Source organism: Hylobates moloch, unplaced genomic scaffold (genome assembly GCF_009828535.3).
Source record: "Hylobates moloch isolate HMO894 unplaced genomic scaffold, HMol_V3 SCAFFOLD_3, whole genome shotgun sequence".
In the NCBI taxonomy this organism is placed as follows: domain Eukaryota; kingdom Metazoa; phylum Chordata; class Mammalia; order Primates; family Hylobatidae; genus Hylobates; species Hylobates moloch.
Genome location: NW_026652278.1, coordinates 110,916,058 through 110,934,781, shown reverse-complemented (window position 1 = coordinate 110,934,781; position 18,724 = coordinate 110,916,058). Strand labels below are relative to the sequence as shown.

The following is an 18,724-nucleotide window of genomic DNA, read 5'->3' as shown; positions in this document are numbered from 1 at the left end:
TTTTTTTTGCCTGTGTATACCTAATTGTTCCAGCACAATTCGTTAAAGAGACAAGAAAAGTCTGTTTATACCTGTGCCAAAAATCAATTTACATATATGTGGATCTATTTCTATAATGCTGATCTGTTTTCTTAATATTTTTATCTTGATGGCAATACTATATTGATTTGACTTTCATAGCTTTTCTTTATAGTAGTTACCAGAACAAATGTTGACTCTTCTGTTGCACTAAATGAGAAAAATTTCAACCTGGAAACAAATCTTGAAAACTGAAATCTAAAAAGTATGTTCTCAGAAGGCAATATGGTACTATCTGCTAGTGATATATATATATATAAAATGGGACAAGGTCCTGTCTGTTCACTGAATTCAGTCCCCACTTCAGGGTGACACAGTGATTTCTGAAGGTTCTCCAGGGACTGAATTATGGCTATTTCTGAGTGCAATCCTCAGATTTGTCCACTTTAGCCAGATCTTGCCACCGTGCTCTGCCATCTGCATCTCCTCACTCCTCAGGTCTAAAACCAGAGAGAACCCCGCCCCTCGGGATCAAAGAGTTGCTCTTGATTCTTGTTAGTGGTGATGGAACTCAGAACTGCCCCTGTGGGGCTGAAGGGCCCTAACACATGGGGCTGGCCTAGAAATGGGCTCCCAACCTCACTGCTGCAAACTCAAGCACTGGCTTGAGACCTGTCTTCCTGTGGCTGAGATTAACTCTCGAGATGTAACTCTCTCAAGTGGCACAGTTGCAGACTTCTCAGTATCTCTCAGTCTAGACTCAACGTTTAGACCTTGGAGGAAGAGGACGGCGAGCCTCTCTTTTCTCAATCCAAAAAGTCACCTTCATTCTTGGCCAATGAAACAGTATCCATTGTGATTAACAATGGGAACATCAGCTCTCTTCAAAAGAAAACTCCACCCTTAAACATCGGGGTGTGTTTTTACTGAACAACTCCATTAAAACAATAAAATCACCAAACAGTCTATGTTTTCCCCTCTTTGTGGCTAATTCAGTTTTATCCATAGTCCTCTTCTTACTCTAGTAGATTATGATGTGTTATTGGATTGTTTCTTGTGGTAGATTCACTCTGACTGGTACAATTTACAAGTATCTCTCTTAATTTTTAAAATATATTAATTTTTAAAATATGCTAATTTGCTATAAAAGATTCTTCCCCCACCCAAAGTCAGTGGCTCAAACTCCATAGAGTTTCTTTTTCTCTCATATACCAGCTCAGAGGTAGACATACGGTTCAAGAGGGGTAGGTGGCCCTGGTTATGAAGACAACCAGAGACCAGGGTTCCTTATTTCTTGCCATCAACCCTAGAGCATTATCCTCACCTGGAGGGTTAATTTGGCTTTACTACTACCACGTCTCCATTCTAGCTTGCAGAAAATGAAAGACTCAGGAAGCGACTTTTAAAGATGAGACAAAGAAGTTGCATATATTATGTCCACTGTGCTCTGTGAGCCATAAAGCTACAACCAGCTACAGGGAAGGCCGGGCGTCCCCACACCAGCCACACACTCAGAATAATGGATATTCCAGAAAAATGTCCAGTCTCTGCCACATATACAATATTCCAAAATCCAAATTTCTGATATTTCTTATTTATGCAACAATACAGTATTGCATTATTTTTCTAGGTAATCACATAAGTAGATTTGAGGAAAAAAATTGAAGGAACATCATTTCTTCCTACTAATGATCACATATTCAGGCACTGACTTCAGTTAGATTGTTAGTACCATTTTTACCTCTTCCTGTTATTATGATGAGTCAGGGGCTTTTAATTTCTCAGTTCAATAGTACTAGCTTACTTGTCTCCTTAGATCACTCAAGAAAATCAGTGCAATGAAAACATTGAATCACATCTTACTCACTTCATCAATTGGAAAATCTTTCAAGTCACCAGGAATGTGGTGGGAGTGAGGGGTGAGCTATGAATACAGAACTGTGGTCTTGCAGCAGTCAGAATTCAATTTTCCACCTGCTTTTATAGTGCAGGAGGCTCCAAAACACTTACTGTTCTTCTCAAATCTTGGCCATGACCAAGAAAACCTGTGTGAAACCAAACAATTAGAGAATACATTTCTGAGGCCTGAAATCTCACTGTGACTGTAAAAATAAATAAATACTGTTCTGAGCACCTGCCTCCCATATCAGTAAAAAAATATTGGAAAGTGAGTCAAGTCATGTCATTCCTCAGTTTAATACCTGTAAGGACTCCTTTTCCATTCAAATTAAAAACCAAACTTTAAAATAGCCTAAGGATCCTATACTATCTGCCTACCCCCTTACCTCCAGGCCCTCCTCTCCTACAACCTTCCCCTCATTTCCTCTGCTCCAGACTCTGTGGCATCCTTCTACTCCTGAAACATGCCAGACACCTACTTCCTGACATAGGAACTTTTAGGGGCTCTCTCTTCTGCCTGAATTCCCTTCCCCGCCCCAGATGATCTGCATTGCTAACTCCTTTACCTCCTCCAAAGCTTTGTTCAAATCTCACCTTCTCCATGAGGCCGTCAGGCCAGGTCAGATGAAAAGCAGACAACAGGCCGGGCGCAGTGGCTCACGCCTGTAGTCCCAGCACTTTGGGATGCCGAGGCGGGCGGATCACCTAAGGTCAGGAGTTTGAGACCAGCCTCAACATGCAGAAACCCCGTCTCTACTAAAAATACAAAATTAGCCGAGCATGGTGGCGCATGCCTGTAATCCCAGCTACTCGGGAGGCTGAGGCAGGAGAATTGCTTGAACCCGGGAGGCAGAGGTTGCGGTGAGCCGAGATCGCGCCATTGCACTCCAGCCTGGGCAACAAGAGCGAAACTCCATCTCAAAAAAAAAAAAGAAAAAAGAAAAGCAGACAACAACATGGAATGAGATATGTAAGAGATTTATTGAGAGGAACACCTATAAGAACAGATGAGCTAGGGAGCAAGAGGAGGAGAGAGAGCCTTCTGGTGCGTGCAGATCCGACACCTGTGAAAAAGAGAGGGCAGGAAGGAGGATGAGGTAGGAAGAACCTCAGATTGCAGTGCAGCTCTGAGAAAGTCTTGGCCAGGGCAAAGAGAACCCCAGAGAAAAGATTTCCCTCTAGAGGTGTCCCATGTTAGGCAAAAATGCTGACTTCATTAACCCCACCAAGTGCAGTCTTTGGCTAGGGGCTGCTGAGAGAGTGGCTTTGGGCTAAGTGCCTTAGAAGCTCCAAAGGGGTAGCAGCTGAAGGTTGTCAGCCACTTATATTCCTCAGAGCAGGTTATATTGAAAGGAATGCTGAGCGGCACTACTTCCTGGCCCCAAGAGCCCTGCCTACCTACCCCATATACTACTACTGATCACCAGCTCAGCATTCCCAATGCTTTTTACCCTGGTCTACTTTTACTTTGTTCCATAACCCTTTTTACTCCATGACAATGAGAGAAATGTAATATTCCTAATTTACAATGAGTAAACCAAGGTTTAGTAAACTTAGAACATGCATCTAGCCTAGGTTCCCAGGGGTTTCATCCTTTGACTTTACTCATATGGCTTCGATTGTCACTTACATGTTATTAATAATGATTGGGATGATGATGCCACAATGGTAACATTATTGATCGGTTGTTATGTGCCAAACATTGTGCTGGGTGATTTACTTGTATTATCTCATTTAATCCCCACAATGACCTTTGAGATTATTATTATTATTCCTTCAATTTTTAAAGATAAAAATACTGAGGTTTAGGGAGGGTACACACAGCTTATAAGGGACAGAACCAGAAGTCATGACTTGGTCTGACTGCAGACCTCGATTGATCTCTTGCCTGCCAGATTGATTTTTAAATTTTCATTGCTGGCTGCCTTATATTACCTCCAGTTCAGATTTGTCTCCTAGCTGCAGACACACATATCTGACAGGTGACTGGACACCTCCATGTAGATGTCCCACGGATAGCTCAAAATGAACTTCTCCAAAACTGAACACATCCCCTCCCCATATCAGCTCTTGTTTTTGTTTCCCTCACCCCTTATATGGCTCTACCATTCATCCACTAATTCTTGCAGATCAAAAATCTGAGTGTTTGTCCGTATTCTGCCTCACTTTCCCGATCTCTGTACCCAGTCCCATTGATACGCCTTCTAAACCTCTTTCCCACCTGTCTGTCTTCTCTACCCACGTCTCCACTGCCTTTGCTTAGGCCACCATATTCTCATCTGGATTATTGCTGACAGTGTCCTAACTCTTCTTTACCTCACCAGTCTTGCCTTTTCCTCTCTTCCACTCTTTCACTAACTCCAGACTGATTTTGCTGGAAAGAAAAAAATAATCCACTGTGTCATTCCCATGCTTAAATTGTTTCATTGCCTTTCCAGTGCCTTTGAGGGATCCATGAGCTACCCTAGCCTACCTGCCTAATCTCATTTCCTTTAGAAACCCATGTCCAAGCTGTACAGGACTTCTAGCACCTCTGAATGCCCTATATTCCTCATCTTCCTCAACTCATTCATGCTATTCCCTGCTGCCCTTCACCCTTTTTTTTTTTTGGCCTTATTACTGTCCTCAGGTCCTCAGCTCAGGTGCCACCTCCACCAGGGAGATGTCACTCACTTTCCAAATCTGGGTTAAGTGTCCCTTCTTACATGTTCTCATGGCAACCTGTGTCTCTTCATAGAATGAAAATGAACTATATTGTAATTGTACATCCTGCCAGACCAGGGGGCAGCAAACTTTTTTCTATAAACGGCCAGATAGTATATATTTTAGGTTTTGCAGGCCTTGTGGTCTCTGTCACAACTACTTAACTCTACCTTTATAGTACAAAAACAACCACAGAATATATGATAATAGAAAAGCATGGCTGTGTTCCAAGAGAACTTATTTATGGCCACTGAAATTTGAATTTCATATAATTTTCATGTGTCACAAAATATTTAAAAAAATTTCAACCATGTAAAACTGTAAATACCATTCTTAGCTCGAAGGCTGTACAAAAACAGGTGGGTAGGCCAAATGTAGCATATTGGCTGCCACTGGCTGATCCTTGCACTATTCCATGAGCTTCTCACAGCCAGGGCAGTGTCTCATCTGACTTTGTATTCAAGTTCTTAGTACAGTATCCAGTTTATAGTAGGTGCTTAATAAACATTTGTTGAATAAGTAAAACTTCCACAGCTAGTAGTAAGTGATGGTGTCAGGATTCAAACCTGAGTCAATCCGAGTTAGCAGTGTGATATCCCACTGTCCATTTTGTGATTGAAGCTGTATGTGATGTAGTATACTTACAGCATGATATTTGAGATATCAAAAGAGTAATTCCAGAAGCACCTTGGGTATTACTTGAACTCTATCATTACTCTTTTTTTTTTTTTTTTTTTGACCGAGCTCCCCCCTTTTCGCCCAGACAGGAGGGGATGGAGTTGTTTCGGTACCCAATACGCTTCTGGAGCCTGTAGTCCCAGCTACTTGGAGAGGCTGGGACTACAGGCGCCCGCCACCACGCCTGGCTAATTTTTTGTATTTTTTTAGTAGAGACAGGGTTTCACCGTGGTCTCGATCTCCTGACCTCATGATCCGCCCGCCTCGGCCTCCAAAAGTGCTGGGATTACAAGCGTGAGCCACCGCGCCCAGCCTATCATTACTCTTATTAGTTGCTACTCAGCCTACCCTACCATGTAGCCTTCCCATCACCCCCGTTTAACTTGACCTTATTTACTCCATTTCCAGGTATTTAAAATAGTCCAGGATTTGGCCACTTCAATTTTTTTTTTTTTTTTAAATAAAGCTTCTTCAAGCTGTTTTCAGCTTTGGAACCAGAAACCTCCAAACTTTGTAAGTTACATAAAAGCTTAGAGCATCATAACCTTCAAAAGGTTGCCAATTAGAAGAAATCTTAAGCATTGTCAGGAAATTCCTTCTCTCTATATGTAGCCTTATGCATAGTTGACTCTCTGCTTTCTTTCCTTTTTAAAGTTGGAACATAGAACATAAAACCCCAGTACATGGGCATTGTGAGGTCCTTGTGACCTCACCTTTCAAATAGGATATGGTTACCTGGGAAACTAAGTTTATTACATATGGAACATCAGAGGCTAAGCTCAGGTGGCAACAGGATGGGTCAGATCAAGGAAGACTGAGACTCCAGGCCAACCCTCAAGGCTGGTGAAGGCCAGGGACTCAATCACAGGAACAAGGTTAGGAGTTAGTCACCTAAGGCATGGGCACTTGGGGACAGGACAAGAGAAGCAGGACGCAAACCAGAAGCCCATTTCATTTAAAAAAGAGATTCGTGATAACTCCAATTGTTGGTGGAACTATGCAGTCAGTTAATAGTTATTTGAGAACTTGAATACAAGGCAGTCATGGGAGAAAAAGGCAGAACCAGTTAAAAGAGAACAGCAAATCAGAGTATCAGAAGGTAAAAAGCATAGGGAGGTGAAAAGAGCTTTGGAATTGGAAGGGATGACTTCCAACTAGCTATAAATGACTAGTAAGTCTTTTAAATTTTCTCAATAAATCTATTAATCCATTAGATGATTAAATTGAATTCAGTTCTCACTGAATATTGAGTTGAATACTCATATCTCTAAAGTCCCTTCCAGATTTTTTTTTTTTTTTTTTTTTTTCCCAGGCTGGAGTGCAGTGGGGCGATCTCGGCTCACGGCAAGCTCCGGCTCACGGCAAGCTCCGGCTCACGGCAAGCTCCGGCTCACGGCAAGCTCCGCCTCCCGGGTTCACGCCATTCTCCTGCCTCAGCCTCCCAAGTAGCTGCGACTACAGGCGCCCGCCACCACGCCCAGCTAATTTTTTGTATTTTTAGTGGAGACGGGGTTTCACCGTGTTAGCTAGGATAGTCTCAATCTCCTGACCTCGTGATCCGCCCGCCTCGGCCTCCCAAAGTGCTGGGATTACAGGCGTGAGCCACCGTGCCTGGTCAAGTCCCTTCCAGCTTTGACATTTAGGAATTAAAAACTGTTTTAGAATTGAAACCACAAATTGTCCTCGTTTCAGACAAGTTTGGTACCTGAGCAGGAGGTGAGGATGTATTTACAATTCAAATATAGTGGTTTTGTAGGGGTAACAAGTCAAGCGGGTCATCACATAGTGTGACTGTTTCTGACTTTACTCTCTCCTATCTTTGTATCATAGCTTCACTCGCTCCTTGTAATGTAGCTGTTACATGACAACTTCTTTCACTGCTTTTACAAGCTGTACTGCTTCAACACCGGCCAAAACTTCCTAAACTTCCACCAAACATTTTCATCACATTGAGAATACAAGAAACAATTTAAAACAAAATTTTCAATGTGGTTTTTCAAACCTGATTAGTGTTGAAGCTGGATGTAGGCCGGATATCTCACCTTAAAATCTTTTTTTCTTTTTCTTGAGACAGGGTCTCACTCTGTTGCCCAGGCTGGAACGCAGTGGTGTGACCATAGCTCACTGCCTCCTGGCCTCAAGCAGTCCTCCCTGCTTGGCCTCCCAAAGTGCTGGGATGACAGGTGTGAGCCACTGTGCCTTGCCCCATGCCTTAAAAACTTCTAAGAGTGGGAAAAATGGACCATAAATCTTTACTGCTAAAATGACTTAAAATTCCTGCACAATTCATGTAGCATTTCAGGAGTAGCAACATCCCCATATACGTTTTTACCTAGGCAGTTCATCAGTAAAGGTATTTGTCAAGTAGTTTTCTTGTAGCCCGGAAGAAAGTGCATGTTAAAAACAACACCGGGCTGGTTTTTACTTTGTAAGTTTGAGCAAAGTGGTAGCTATACCAAACCTGGGAGTGGCTGAATGTCTTTCTATTTAGCAGTGAAAGATGATGGGAAACCAGCCATTTGGTCCTGATTTTAGGGTGAGATAGAGAGGTAAGCTCCAGATCTCATATAGGTTGCCTTTATTTCTGAGCGGTTTCTCACAGGACGGTGAGCTAAACGCTGGGTGCTTTTACATGCAGAGATTCCTGTTTGGGGCTGGGATCAGCCATCCTACTTCACAAACAAGGAATATGCAGACGAAGGAGTATACACAACGCTAACAACGCCAATATCAATGGAAACCCCACTTCCCACACTTTTCCTTTGGGATATCTCCCCCACCCCCCACTCCTCCTGCGTTACACGTTGCCAGGCTACTTTGGGCGTTCCTTCCTCTGTAGTGCGTTGCACGGGTACGTCATCAAATGTGCGTGTACACGTGCCAGATTCGCCTTTAAACGGTAATTTCTCCTAGGTCCAGATCGTGTACTTTCCTGTATGTAATGGTAGTGCAGTACCTGAACTATTAGTTATTTAAGTAATACGTAATGAATGAAGAGCTGAAACTGCAACCTGTTGATGGAAGAATGAATGAACGCGCTCCCCTCCTTCCTACGGGGCTGTGCCGAGAAAATACGGTTCTGATTTAGCCACGACGTTAAAGGCTTTGACCTGCAGGGGGAGGGGAAAGAAAAGACGGGAAGAAGAAAACCAAAAAACAAAAAACCGGAAAAAGGCAAAAAGCGAAAAGGGGGAGGTCGCTCTGCCGCTCGCTGGCTCAGCCCGGTGGCCCCGCCCCGCGGCGGCCGGTGGCTGTGCGCGTGCGCAGGCGGGAGCGCGGCGGCGGGTCCAAGCCCGGCGCTAGGGGTGCGCAGCCGAGAGAGGGTTTGACGTGGCAGTTCCCAGCCCAGCTGCAACTCAGAGCGTGAGTCCAGGCTGAGGGGACGCCGGCCGGGGAAGAGGCGCGGCGGGAGAAGCGACCGCAGCGGGAGCCCGGCCACCGAGGGCTGCCGGCACTAGGCGCAGAGCCGCCAGCGCTCGGAAGCCCGCGGGGTGCGGGAGCGGGAGCAGGTAAAGCCTCCCACCCGCGGACGCCTTCGGGCGGGACAGCCCCTGCCCAGGCACCGCGGGGCGGCTTGCGGCGCCCGGCCCGGGGACGCGGCGGGAGGCCGGGTGCTCACCTGAGGCAGGGGCGGCGGGAGGAGAACTCATTCTTTGTTCTTTAGCCTTTTAGTGCAGTTTAATAGTGGGGCCGGCGGGATGGGGGAGAAGGAGGTGGGCGTGGGCATTTTTTACCCGCCCCCACCTTTTGCCTTGGGATGCAGAAACTGCCTAGTTAGGATCCTCAGTGGCCACCATCCGAGTGTCATTGCCAGCGGTTTTCTCGTCTCCTTATCAACTTAATTTGCTTTTTTGAAGGAAGGGAATGTTGGAAATATTAATGGTAAAAATGGCAACTATATCTGAAGCTTCGGGACATCCGAATAGTGAAACTGATCTGGCCAAATACGAACTTGTTCCAGGGTTAGAAGTGCACCTTGGCTAGAGTTGCTGGGTGACAGTGAGCCAGGGGGCCGTTCTGGGGCTGGGGCTCCCCAGATTTTGATCCTAGGCCTGCTCATACCTAGTGGCTTTCTGCCATGTCGCCGCTTGAAGCTGAGTCAGGTTTCTTTAACTTGGTGCTCTGTGTGAGGAAGTTTGACGTGGCAAACTGGGTTGCGTGAGGAAGCTGATTCCTCTGAGGACCGGTTCAGAGGGACCTGGCTGCTTCCTGTTCTTTGGAGTGACCATCTCAGCCTCTCTTTTCTGTCACTCAGCAACAGGCTGCTACTTAGGTGTGTTCGTGCCGACTTTCTAAGTGCTCTTGGTTGGATGAGCTTGACCAAAGCTCAGGCTGCCACGTCTCTCTCTGCTAAGTGGGAGGAGGAAAAAAGGGTTGTCAGGAACAAAGTGGACCAGAAGGCCTTTGCCTGCCTCTCTCCTCTTTTTCAGTTCTCCCCTTCCCAGGAGAAGGAAATGATCTCATAATATTTTTACATGGGTGCTTTTATTTTGGAAACTTATAGTTTAATATGGAAACAAAACCAAATCACAAATTTTAGGCTTCAGATTTTTAATTTGAAATGTTATTTCTTGAATATAGACAGATTCTAAGTCTTAGCAGGTATCACTGATCTCTTACCTTAAATTGTAGCAAATAAAAGAACAAAAGGAAGAATATGCCTGTATGGGGCAAATAAACTGGAGATAAATTGTAGAATCAGTGGAAATCTGGAAAGGCTTCATTTTCTAAAAGAAGGAACTGAGGCTCAGAGAGGTTCTTCAGCTCATTCCATGTCACACAGTTAAGTATGACAGATATAGAATGAAAACCCACTTCTCTTGCATTCAAAGCATTTTCTGTCATATTTAAATTTTTTTTTTAAATCATCAGTCCTATGAACTACCTCTTATTTTGTTAAAACCTGGAAAAAGTGGAAAATTTAAAGCAAATTTGGGTTCCGATTAGAATCAAGATTAAAAAAAATCAAGATGAGTCTGTTATATTTGTAATGTGTGTGCCTACACACTTACAAAATTACACTTTTTTTTTCCTTAGTCCCTTAAATATAGGTGCATATGTTCTTAGAGATGTGATATCATTTAAATTAGAAAGAAATTCTGTCACCTTTGAAAAACCACTGACAACACTCAAGTGGTTATAGTGACCACCTGGCTTGGTCAAATTATGACTCATAAAATAAGCCCATTATCAACGTTACCTGTTGCTATCTTTGTTGGACTATGATTTCTCTTTGTCCTAATGACTAGATTAATTAATTAGAGGAGCACTAAAAAGACATAAGTCATAAAACATCTGATTGCAAGCTACTGGCAGTTACGGTGGTCAGTCAATTGAATGGCATGGTGTGCTCTGTGCTGAAATGTGACCATGGAAACGAAAAGCACAAAATCATAGGAACACTATGAGAGACTATCTGCGAGATGCTTCAGGCTTCCATTAAAAAAGTGGTTGCGAGTTGTTATTCAGGTCTCATGCTTGAGAATTTGCCCAGGATTATTGAAGTGATTTACTGAGTTTCAGAGAGCTATGGTTAGACCTTTTTTAGGGGATAATGATATATTGTATAATACAAAGATTTCTCATTTACCTGATATTTGTACTTTTCCTCAAACCATCATAAACATGTAATAACAGTGTTTATATTTTTAATAGCTTTAAGTGATTAAAACTCTCTTGGTAACATGTTTCTTGTTTCTCTGTTGCAGACTTCTTTTGTAGAATTATCCTATGGAATGATATTTTCATAATGAGTCAACAAGGTTATGTGGCTACACCTCCATATTCTCAGCCTCAGCCTGGAATAGGCCTTTCTCCACCTCATTATGGGCACTATGGGGATCTATCGCACACAGCATCTCCAACAGGTAAAGTGTGTTATTTTGACTTGTATGTGATTATTCAGTTCTCAGGCTCAGAGACATAAGATGTTCTGAAAGAGGAGATTTGAAAGCATTGAATGATCATTATATAATGAAATGGCTTGAGATTACAGGATCATTTGGAAAAGGTTCTCGTAGCAGAACTCTACATCACTAGTTTGGTTATTGCATGGAATACAAGTTTGGTTTTTAAATATAGACTAACAAACACTTCCTGTTTTATTTTTACTGTGAGTCTTGTTCTTGCTGTTAATTAGTGGTGTAAGGCTATTGTAAACATTGAATAAAAAATGAATTAAATTTATAAATGAATTAAACTTATGTATCCTTATCTAGGATTGGACCTAGATAAATCTATACATCAGTTATATGTGAGGATAATTCTTTGTACAATTCTTTGTACAAATGGACCATGTATAAATCAATGAGTAACTCTCAGGGCTCACTGGAACTAGCTCAGATATCTGGGATCCAGGCTGTGCTAGGTAGAATGTATATAGTGCAGAGTCAGCAAGGGGTGAGGACTCCCTGTAGTGGGGCTTGATGTTAGCAGCCACACACAGTATGCTGCAGAAGATGCTCTGAGATTATGAATTTCCTGTGGAAAGTCAGTCTTATGATTTATTCTTCCCGAGATTTTAAAGATGTCCAGATGAAGCATCCCTCTTCTTGTTCAGGACCATCCTCTCCAGAATGTTTATAATCTTGCCTTACTGGATCCTGTAGAAACCATTAACCCCTCCAGTTTCTATCTGGTGGTTCATTTTTCCTCAGCATTTATTTATAATGATAATTATAAATTACTCCTTTTTATGATGTATCGAAATCTGGCCCTAAAAGCTTTTCCTGTATTGTCTTATTTAATCCTCATACAATGCTATGCAGTAAGTTATTTTTGCAGCTAAGAAAACTGAATATCTGGTGTCATGTGACTTGTCTAAGGTCACAGATAGCAAGTAGTAGCACCAGGATTCATACCCAGATCTCTCAAGAAGGCAAAAAACAAATTGCATACACACCTAAGTATAACACTCTATATTATTCACCCTTCCCTCTTCACAGGCATCTTCTTGAGAAAGTACTCATTATGCTTGGTGATCTCCACCTTTACCTCTCCTTCCCTCCATGGCTCAGCATAGTTTACACTCCATAGTTTGCCACCCCATCCACACTTCCACTTCCCTCACCAGGACTATCAGTGTCCTATTTCTCAATGCAGTAGACATTGTGCTGTCTGTCCTCTTTTGTATTTGACACTGTTTACCACTCTCATTTTTACAAAACTCTTTTCTCCTTTGGTTTCAATGACACTATCCTTTTGTTGTTGTTTTTTGAGGTGGAGTCTCCCTCTGTCGACCAGGTTGGGGTGCAGTTTTGCGATCTCAGCTCACTGCAACCTCCGTCTCCTGGGTTCTAGTGATTCTCCTGGGTTCTAGTGATTCTCCTGCCTCAGCCTCCTGAGTAGCTGGGATTACAGGCACCCACCACCATGCCTGGGTAATTTTTGTATTTTTAGTAGAGACAGGGTTTCACCATGTTGGCCAGGCTGGTCTCGAACTCCTGACCTCAAGTGATCCACCCACCTCCGCCTCCCAAAGTGCTGGGATTATAGGTGTGGGCCATTGTGCCCGTTTTTTTGTTGTTGCTTTCTGGACATTTCTTTTGAAGGAATTCTTCTGCATGACTCTTAAGTGTTGCTGTTTCTCCCTCCATGTTCCATCTTCACCACTATTCTCCCACTCTGTAGATTTTTCCCTAAGCTGGATCATTCACAGAAAGTGCTTGTCTCTCAGATCTATTTCTCCAGCCCAGATATCTCTCCTAAGCTTTAGACCGGGGTATCCAGTCTTTTGGCTTTCCTGGGCCACACTGGGAGAAGAATTGTCATGGGCCACACACAAAATACACCAACAATAGCTGATGAGCTAAAAAAAAAAAAAAAATCGAAAAAATCTCATAATGGTTTAAAAAAGTTTTCAAATTTGTGTTGGGCCACATTCAAAGCTGTCCTAGGCTGCGTGTGGGCCGTGGGTTGGAAAAGCTTGCTCTAGACCCATATTTCCTGTTGCCCACCTTTGTTGAGGCACATCACAGTCACCAAGCCCAAAGCAATTCCATATTCATCATGGAAGCCTATGTTTTCTGGCATTTCAAATCTCGCTCATTAGCATCATTTATTTGGTGATCCATACCAGAAACTTTATTTAACAAAAAAACAAAAAAACAAAACTTGGTGGGGTGTGGTGGCTCACGCCAGTAATCCTAGCACTTTGGGAGACCAAGACAAGTGGATCACTTGATGCCCAGAGTTTGAGACCAGCCTGGCCAACATGGTGAATCCCGGTCTCTACTAAAAAAATAAAATTAGCTGGGCATGGTGGCACATGCTTGTAATCTCAGCTATTTGGGAGGCTAAGGCATGAGAATCGCTTGAACCAGGGAGATGGAGGTTGCAGTGAGCCAAGATCACGCCACTGCACTCCAGCCTGGGGAACAGAGTGAGACTGTGTTAAAAAAACAAGCAACAAAACCTCTCCCTCCTTTTTATCTCTTCCAATGTAATTGGTCTCCCAAATCTTTTTGGAGTGATTGTAAACAGCTTTCCTACCTGCTTTCTCCTTTCCATTCTCCTGTCACTCTTCTTGTTCAATCCATCCATCTCTCACATGGATTACTAAAATGATCTTGTAACTATTATCCCTCTCTCCAATACTGCCTTTTTCCAAACCATCAACTCCTGAGCCAGAGGGATTTTTTTAGATTTACCATGAAAATCTAATTTGAATTCTGCTTTTGCATTCTAATACTTTTTCAGGCCTCTATACTATTTGCCATACTGTGTTATAATAGATGTTCCTGTAGTAGGTGTTCCTGGAGCAGAGAAGGCACTCATGGCTGTTTAAAAAAAAAATTTTTAATTGGCAACTAAAAAATTATATATACATATATGTATTATGTACAACATATTGTTTTGAAATATGTATACACTGTGGAATGGTTAAATTGAGCTAATTATAAATGTTTACTCAATGAAGTGAATGACAAACTTTAGCACTTAGTAGCAAAACACTCTGGTATTTACCAATATTTAATTTAATTAAATTAATTTATTTATTTGAGACAGGGTTTTGCTCTGTTGCCTAGCTTCCAAGTAGCTGGTAGAGATGGGATCTCCCTATGTTTCCCAGGCTGGTCTTGAACTCCTCAGCTCAAGTGATCCTCTCGCCTTGGCCTCACAAAGTGCTGAGATTATAGGCGTTAGCCTCGGCACCTGGCCTTACCAGTGTTTTTAAAAGCTGTTTTTGTTGGATTAAATCCTTCATGCTTTAATTTAAACTGCTTTCTCCTTACTTAATGGATACTAAATGTCAGGTGAATAACCAGGCTATTATACTCTCTGCAAATACATCTTTCTATGCATATTATGGTGTTTTGGTTTGATTATTTAAGACTTTCACTAAATTACTCCAGCTCTTGTATCTCTGATTATATTCTGCTGAATAACCTTAGATACCTTAATCTTCAGTCTTCTGTGTCTTGTTGTCTAGCCTTTTAGTGACCCTTTTATTGGTCTCCTGACAGACACAAGCAAACTTGTGGTTCTTTGAAGTATCTATTCCACTATAGATCTGGCCAGTGCTAACTCTTGCTTTGTGTTGCTCACATTATCATATCTCCGTTTATGCCTATTCATTGTGTTTTTGTAAAGCTAGTGCTGTATACTAGCACTTTTTTTTTTTTTTTGAGATGGAGTTTCGCTCTTATTGCCCAGGCTGGAGGGCAATGCCATGATCTCGGCTCGCTGCAACCTCCGCCTCCCAGGTTCAAGCGATTTTCCTGCCTCAGCCTCCCAAGTAGCTGGGATTACAGGCATGCGCCACCACACCCAGCTAATTTTGTATTTTTAGTAGAGACGGGGTTTCTCTGTGTTGGTCAGGCTGGTCTCAAACTCCCGACCTCAGGTAATCCGCCCGCCTCGGCCCCCCAGAATGCTGGGATTATAGGCGTGAGCCACCACGCCTGGCCCCTAACACTTTTTTTTTTAAAGAGACAAGGTCTTGCTCTGTTACTCAGGCTGGATTGCAGTGATGAAATTATAGCTCACTGCAGCCTTGAACTCCTGGGCTCAAATGATCCTCCTGCCCCAGCTTCCCAAGTGGCTAGGATTATAGGTGTGCCCACCATGCCCAGCTAATTTTAAAATTTTTTGTAGAGATGGGGTCTCACTATGTTGCCCAGTTCTGTCTCGATCTCCTGGCCTCAAGCCATCCTCCTGCCTTGGCCTCCCAAAGTGCTGAAATTACAGACATGAGCCACTGCACCCAGCCACAAATTTAACAATTTGATGAACAAAATAATTGTGGTAATATGACACTTAATAAAATAAGCCTAATCTCAGTCCTCATAGTATTTACTTAGCTAGTGAGAAATGCACTGAATAAATTAACAATGACAATTTTGGGGGGAAGTACTATTGTAAAGGAAGTAGAGGGTGGTATGGAAGCACGTGGCAGGGGCACCTAAACAAGACTTAGGGTGGAAGGGCTCCTTCCCGGAGGGAATGCCCTGAAACATGAGTGAGAATTGGCCAGGTCAGGAAGCAGTTTGCTGGTATTAGAAGGCGGTACTTTTCAGGACCTGCAAGACATTTGGCATGTCTGGGGAGTAGCATGGGAACGGTGAGAGATGCCACTGGCGGGGGAATGTGGGATCATTTTAAGGAATTTAGACTTTATTGTAAGGGCAGTAGAGTACCACTGAAGTGATTTAATCTGGGAAGGGTCACAATCCAATGTATGTACATTTTAGAAAGCTACACAGCACATTAGTAAGTGTGGAGAAGGAATTACAGCTGGGCATACTGCTCTCTGCAGCAGGGTTTTTCAACTTCAGCACTATTGACTTTTGGGGCCAACTAATTCTTTGTTGGGGGAGGGTAGCAGAGTGCCATCCTGTGCATTGTGGGATATTTAGTAGCATCTTTAGTCTCTATCTACTGGATGCCAGTAGTACCTCCGCCAACCTTCTGGGAGTTGTGGCAACCAAAAGTGTCCCAAACATTGCCAGATGTCCTATTTTAGGGGCAAAATCGCCCTTGCTTGAGGACACTGGTCTGGAGACTGAAAGTTAAGAAGTATTAATATCAGGCTGGGCACGGTGGCTCATGCCTGTAATCCCAGCACTTTGGGAGGCCAAGATGGGCAGATCACAAGGTCAGGAGATCAAGACCATCCCGGCTAACATGGTGAAATGCCGTCTCTACTAAAAATACAAAAAAACTAGCCGGGTGTGGTGGCAGGCGCCTGTGGTTCCAGCTACTCGGGAGGCTGAGGCAGGAGAATGGTGTGAACCTGGGAGGTGGAGCTTGCAGTGAGCCGAGATCGCGCCACTGCACTCCAGCCTGGGCGACTGAGCGCGATTCTGTCTCAAAAAAAAAAAAAAGTATTAATGTCCTGAAACTAGAACAGGGGCTGTGGGGTGGTGATAGGGCTCCTAATAGTGAGCTTATATAGGTGTACCACCCAAGCACGGTGCTTTAGGGACCATAGTCATTACAATTCTACCCATATAATAGGGAGCTTATCTTTGTTTATTTTAGGTAAACATTTTCCCCCCAACAAATGGCTTTTAATTTTGGTTTTAGTTTGTCAGGTCCGGGACCAAATTCAAGGCATGCTGTTCTGTGATGTGGTTTGGTCAGTGTTCTTTTGCTGATAACAGTCCCCTCTAGTGGAAAGGGATTTGCTAAAGGGTATCAGGAAGCAAATAAAACATCAGAAAAAGGCAGAGAACCAGACTTGGGAGTATGTGGTACATGAAGATGAACATTCCCATGCAGGACCATTCCACCAGAAGTCACCACCTTTCTCTCCCAGGAGAATCATCTCTGCCACCACGCTGACCAGAGTCTCCCAGAGGTGTGCTGCTTTGCTGAATTTAGAGCACATGGCAAAACAAATTGTAAGGTAGTCTAGGAATTTTCACTTTTCCACCTCAAGACCATATATTAATATTAATAGAAAAGCAAGTCAGAAAGGGATTGGAATTGTTGAGTTTACTGGTCTGTGGTATCTGCCACTGTATGAGAGACCAACTTGTGATCTTAGATTTTTTTTGGTGGGGGGTGTTTAAGAACAGTTCATTCTCATTGCACGGTGTTCCTTTCCTGTTAAGATTCTCATACTGCTCTATAAAGAACCTGATTCTGTTTGTGTTTGAGTACTTTTGAAAATGCCAATAATATGGCTGGGGGAAGACTATGACTTTGCAGATATCAATGATACTGACTTCCCTTTGCCCTGGGGGTGGAGTGCAAGTGACACATAGGACTTTGCAGTCTGACCCCAGCCAACCTGGACAGCTTCCACTCTGGCTGCTTTCCCTCCCAGCCTCTCCACACCAAGCCTTTCCCCTGTCCTGATCGTGCCATCCTCTCTCATGTCTTTTCTCAAGCTTTGCCTTCTAACTGGAATCCCTTATCCTGTCTTCTATACGAAGAAAACTCCTGCTTGTCCTTCAGGATTCAGCTCAAGCAGTCCTCCTTCTTTGAACTCTTCTCAATTCCCCCAGGAAGAGTTAGGTAGTCTCTCTGCATATTGTAACAGTCATCACAAGACATTGTAATGATTTGTTTACATGGTTGTCTCTTCTCTCAAATGGCTCAAAGGCACCTTAAATGTATGTTGAATAATAATGAGAACGATTTGAGAATGCCGCAGAATGATTTGGATCATTGCCATAGAGTTGATTCCCAAGCAAAAAGGGAGAGCACAGTAAGATTGATGTATAAAGTTCTGCTTGCATATATCAGAGCTGTTTTTTTTTAATTCTCTAGACATGTCTATAGGGGTTTTCATGAAAATTGCTACTATCCTACTTATTTTTTAAAAAGGGGAATATTTTTGGAGAGCCATGAGGCAAATTTAAAAAAAGAAAAAAAAAGGGAAAAAAAAAAAGACCAAAACAAAAGAATATTTTTGACTTCTCGTAGCGGATGTAATTATTTAAGTTGAAAATACATTAATGCTACTGTTGTGAATTGCCTACTTTTGTCCAAAATAATGTTTTTAAAATGAAAATATAAATGTGCTTGTAATTATGGTGCATATGCTTTGTTAGAATAAAAATGCTTAAGAACGGAGAGCAGGGGCTATGGCCAGGAAAGATGAAACAGCTGTTTTAAAAACTGTCATATCCATTGGTTCATTTAATTCTCAGAACAGTCCTTGGAGCTAGGGAATATTATTGCCATGACATGGGATTACAAGTTGAAGCTCTGAAAAATATAGTATCTTATCGGAGTCACAAATTCAAACTTGTCTGTGACTGCAAGTCTCATGTTTTTCTAACTTTGCTGGGTTTGGGGTTTAGAACTTTGTATTAAAATGTAGTGTTATAAGGATAATATTTATTGAAAATAGTGTTACATGAATTTGCTAAGTAAAACTATGTAGAATTAATATAAAAATGTCCTCAGTTTAAGGAATCCTATTTTAAGAGAAGAAACCTTGTAAAAGTTTCAATGATATTCATAAAGGCTGGCA

At 42.7% G+C, this 18,724-nt stretch overlaps 1 protein-coding gene across 7 annotated transcripts in view; it reads left to right on the top strand.

The window, feature by feature from the left end:
* The first annotated feature begins 6,084 nt into the window (after nt 1-6,084).
* Nucleotides 6,085-18,724, top strand: part of SEC24D (SEC24 homolog D, COPII coat complex component) — a 114,718-nt gene continuing 102,078 nt past the window's right edge. The window contains exons 1-2 of one of the 7 annotated variants that reach the window (XM_058436700.1): nt 6,085-6,173; nt 11,007-11,165. In XM_058436700.1, coding sequence (XP_058292683.1) covers nt 11,048-11,165 — 118 coding nt within the window. In that variant the 5' untranslated portion in view covers nt 6,085-6,173; nt 11,007-11,047. The other 6 variants (XM_032146415.2, XM_032146408.2, XM_058436698.1 and 3 more) reach the window with 6 other exon arrangements.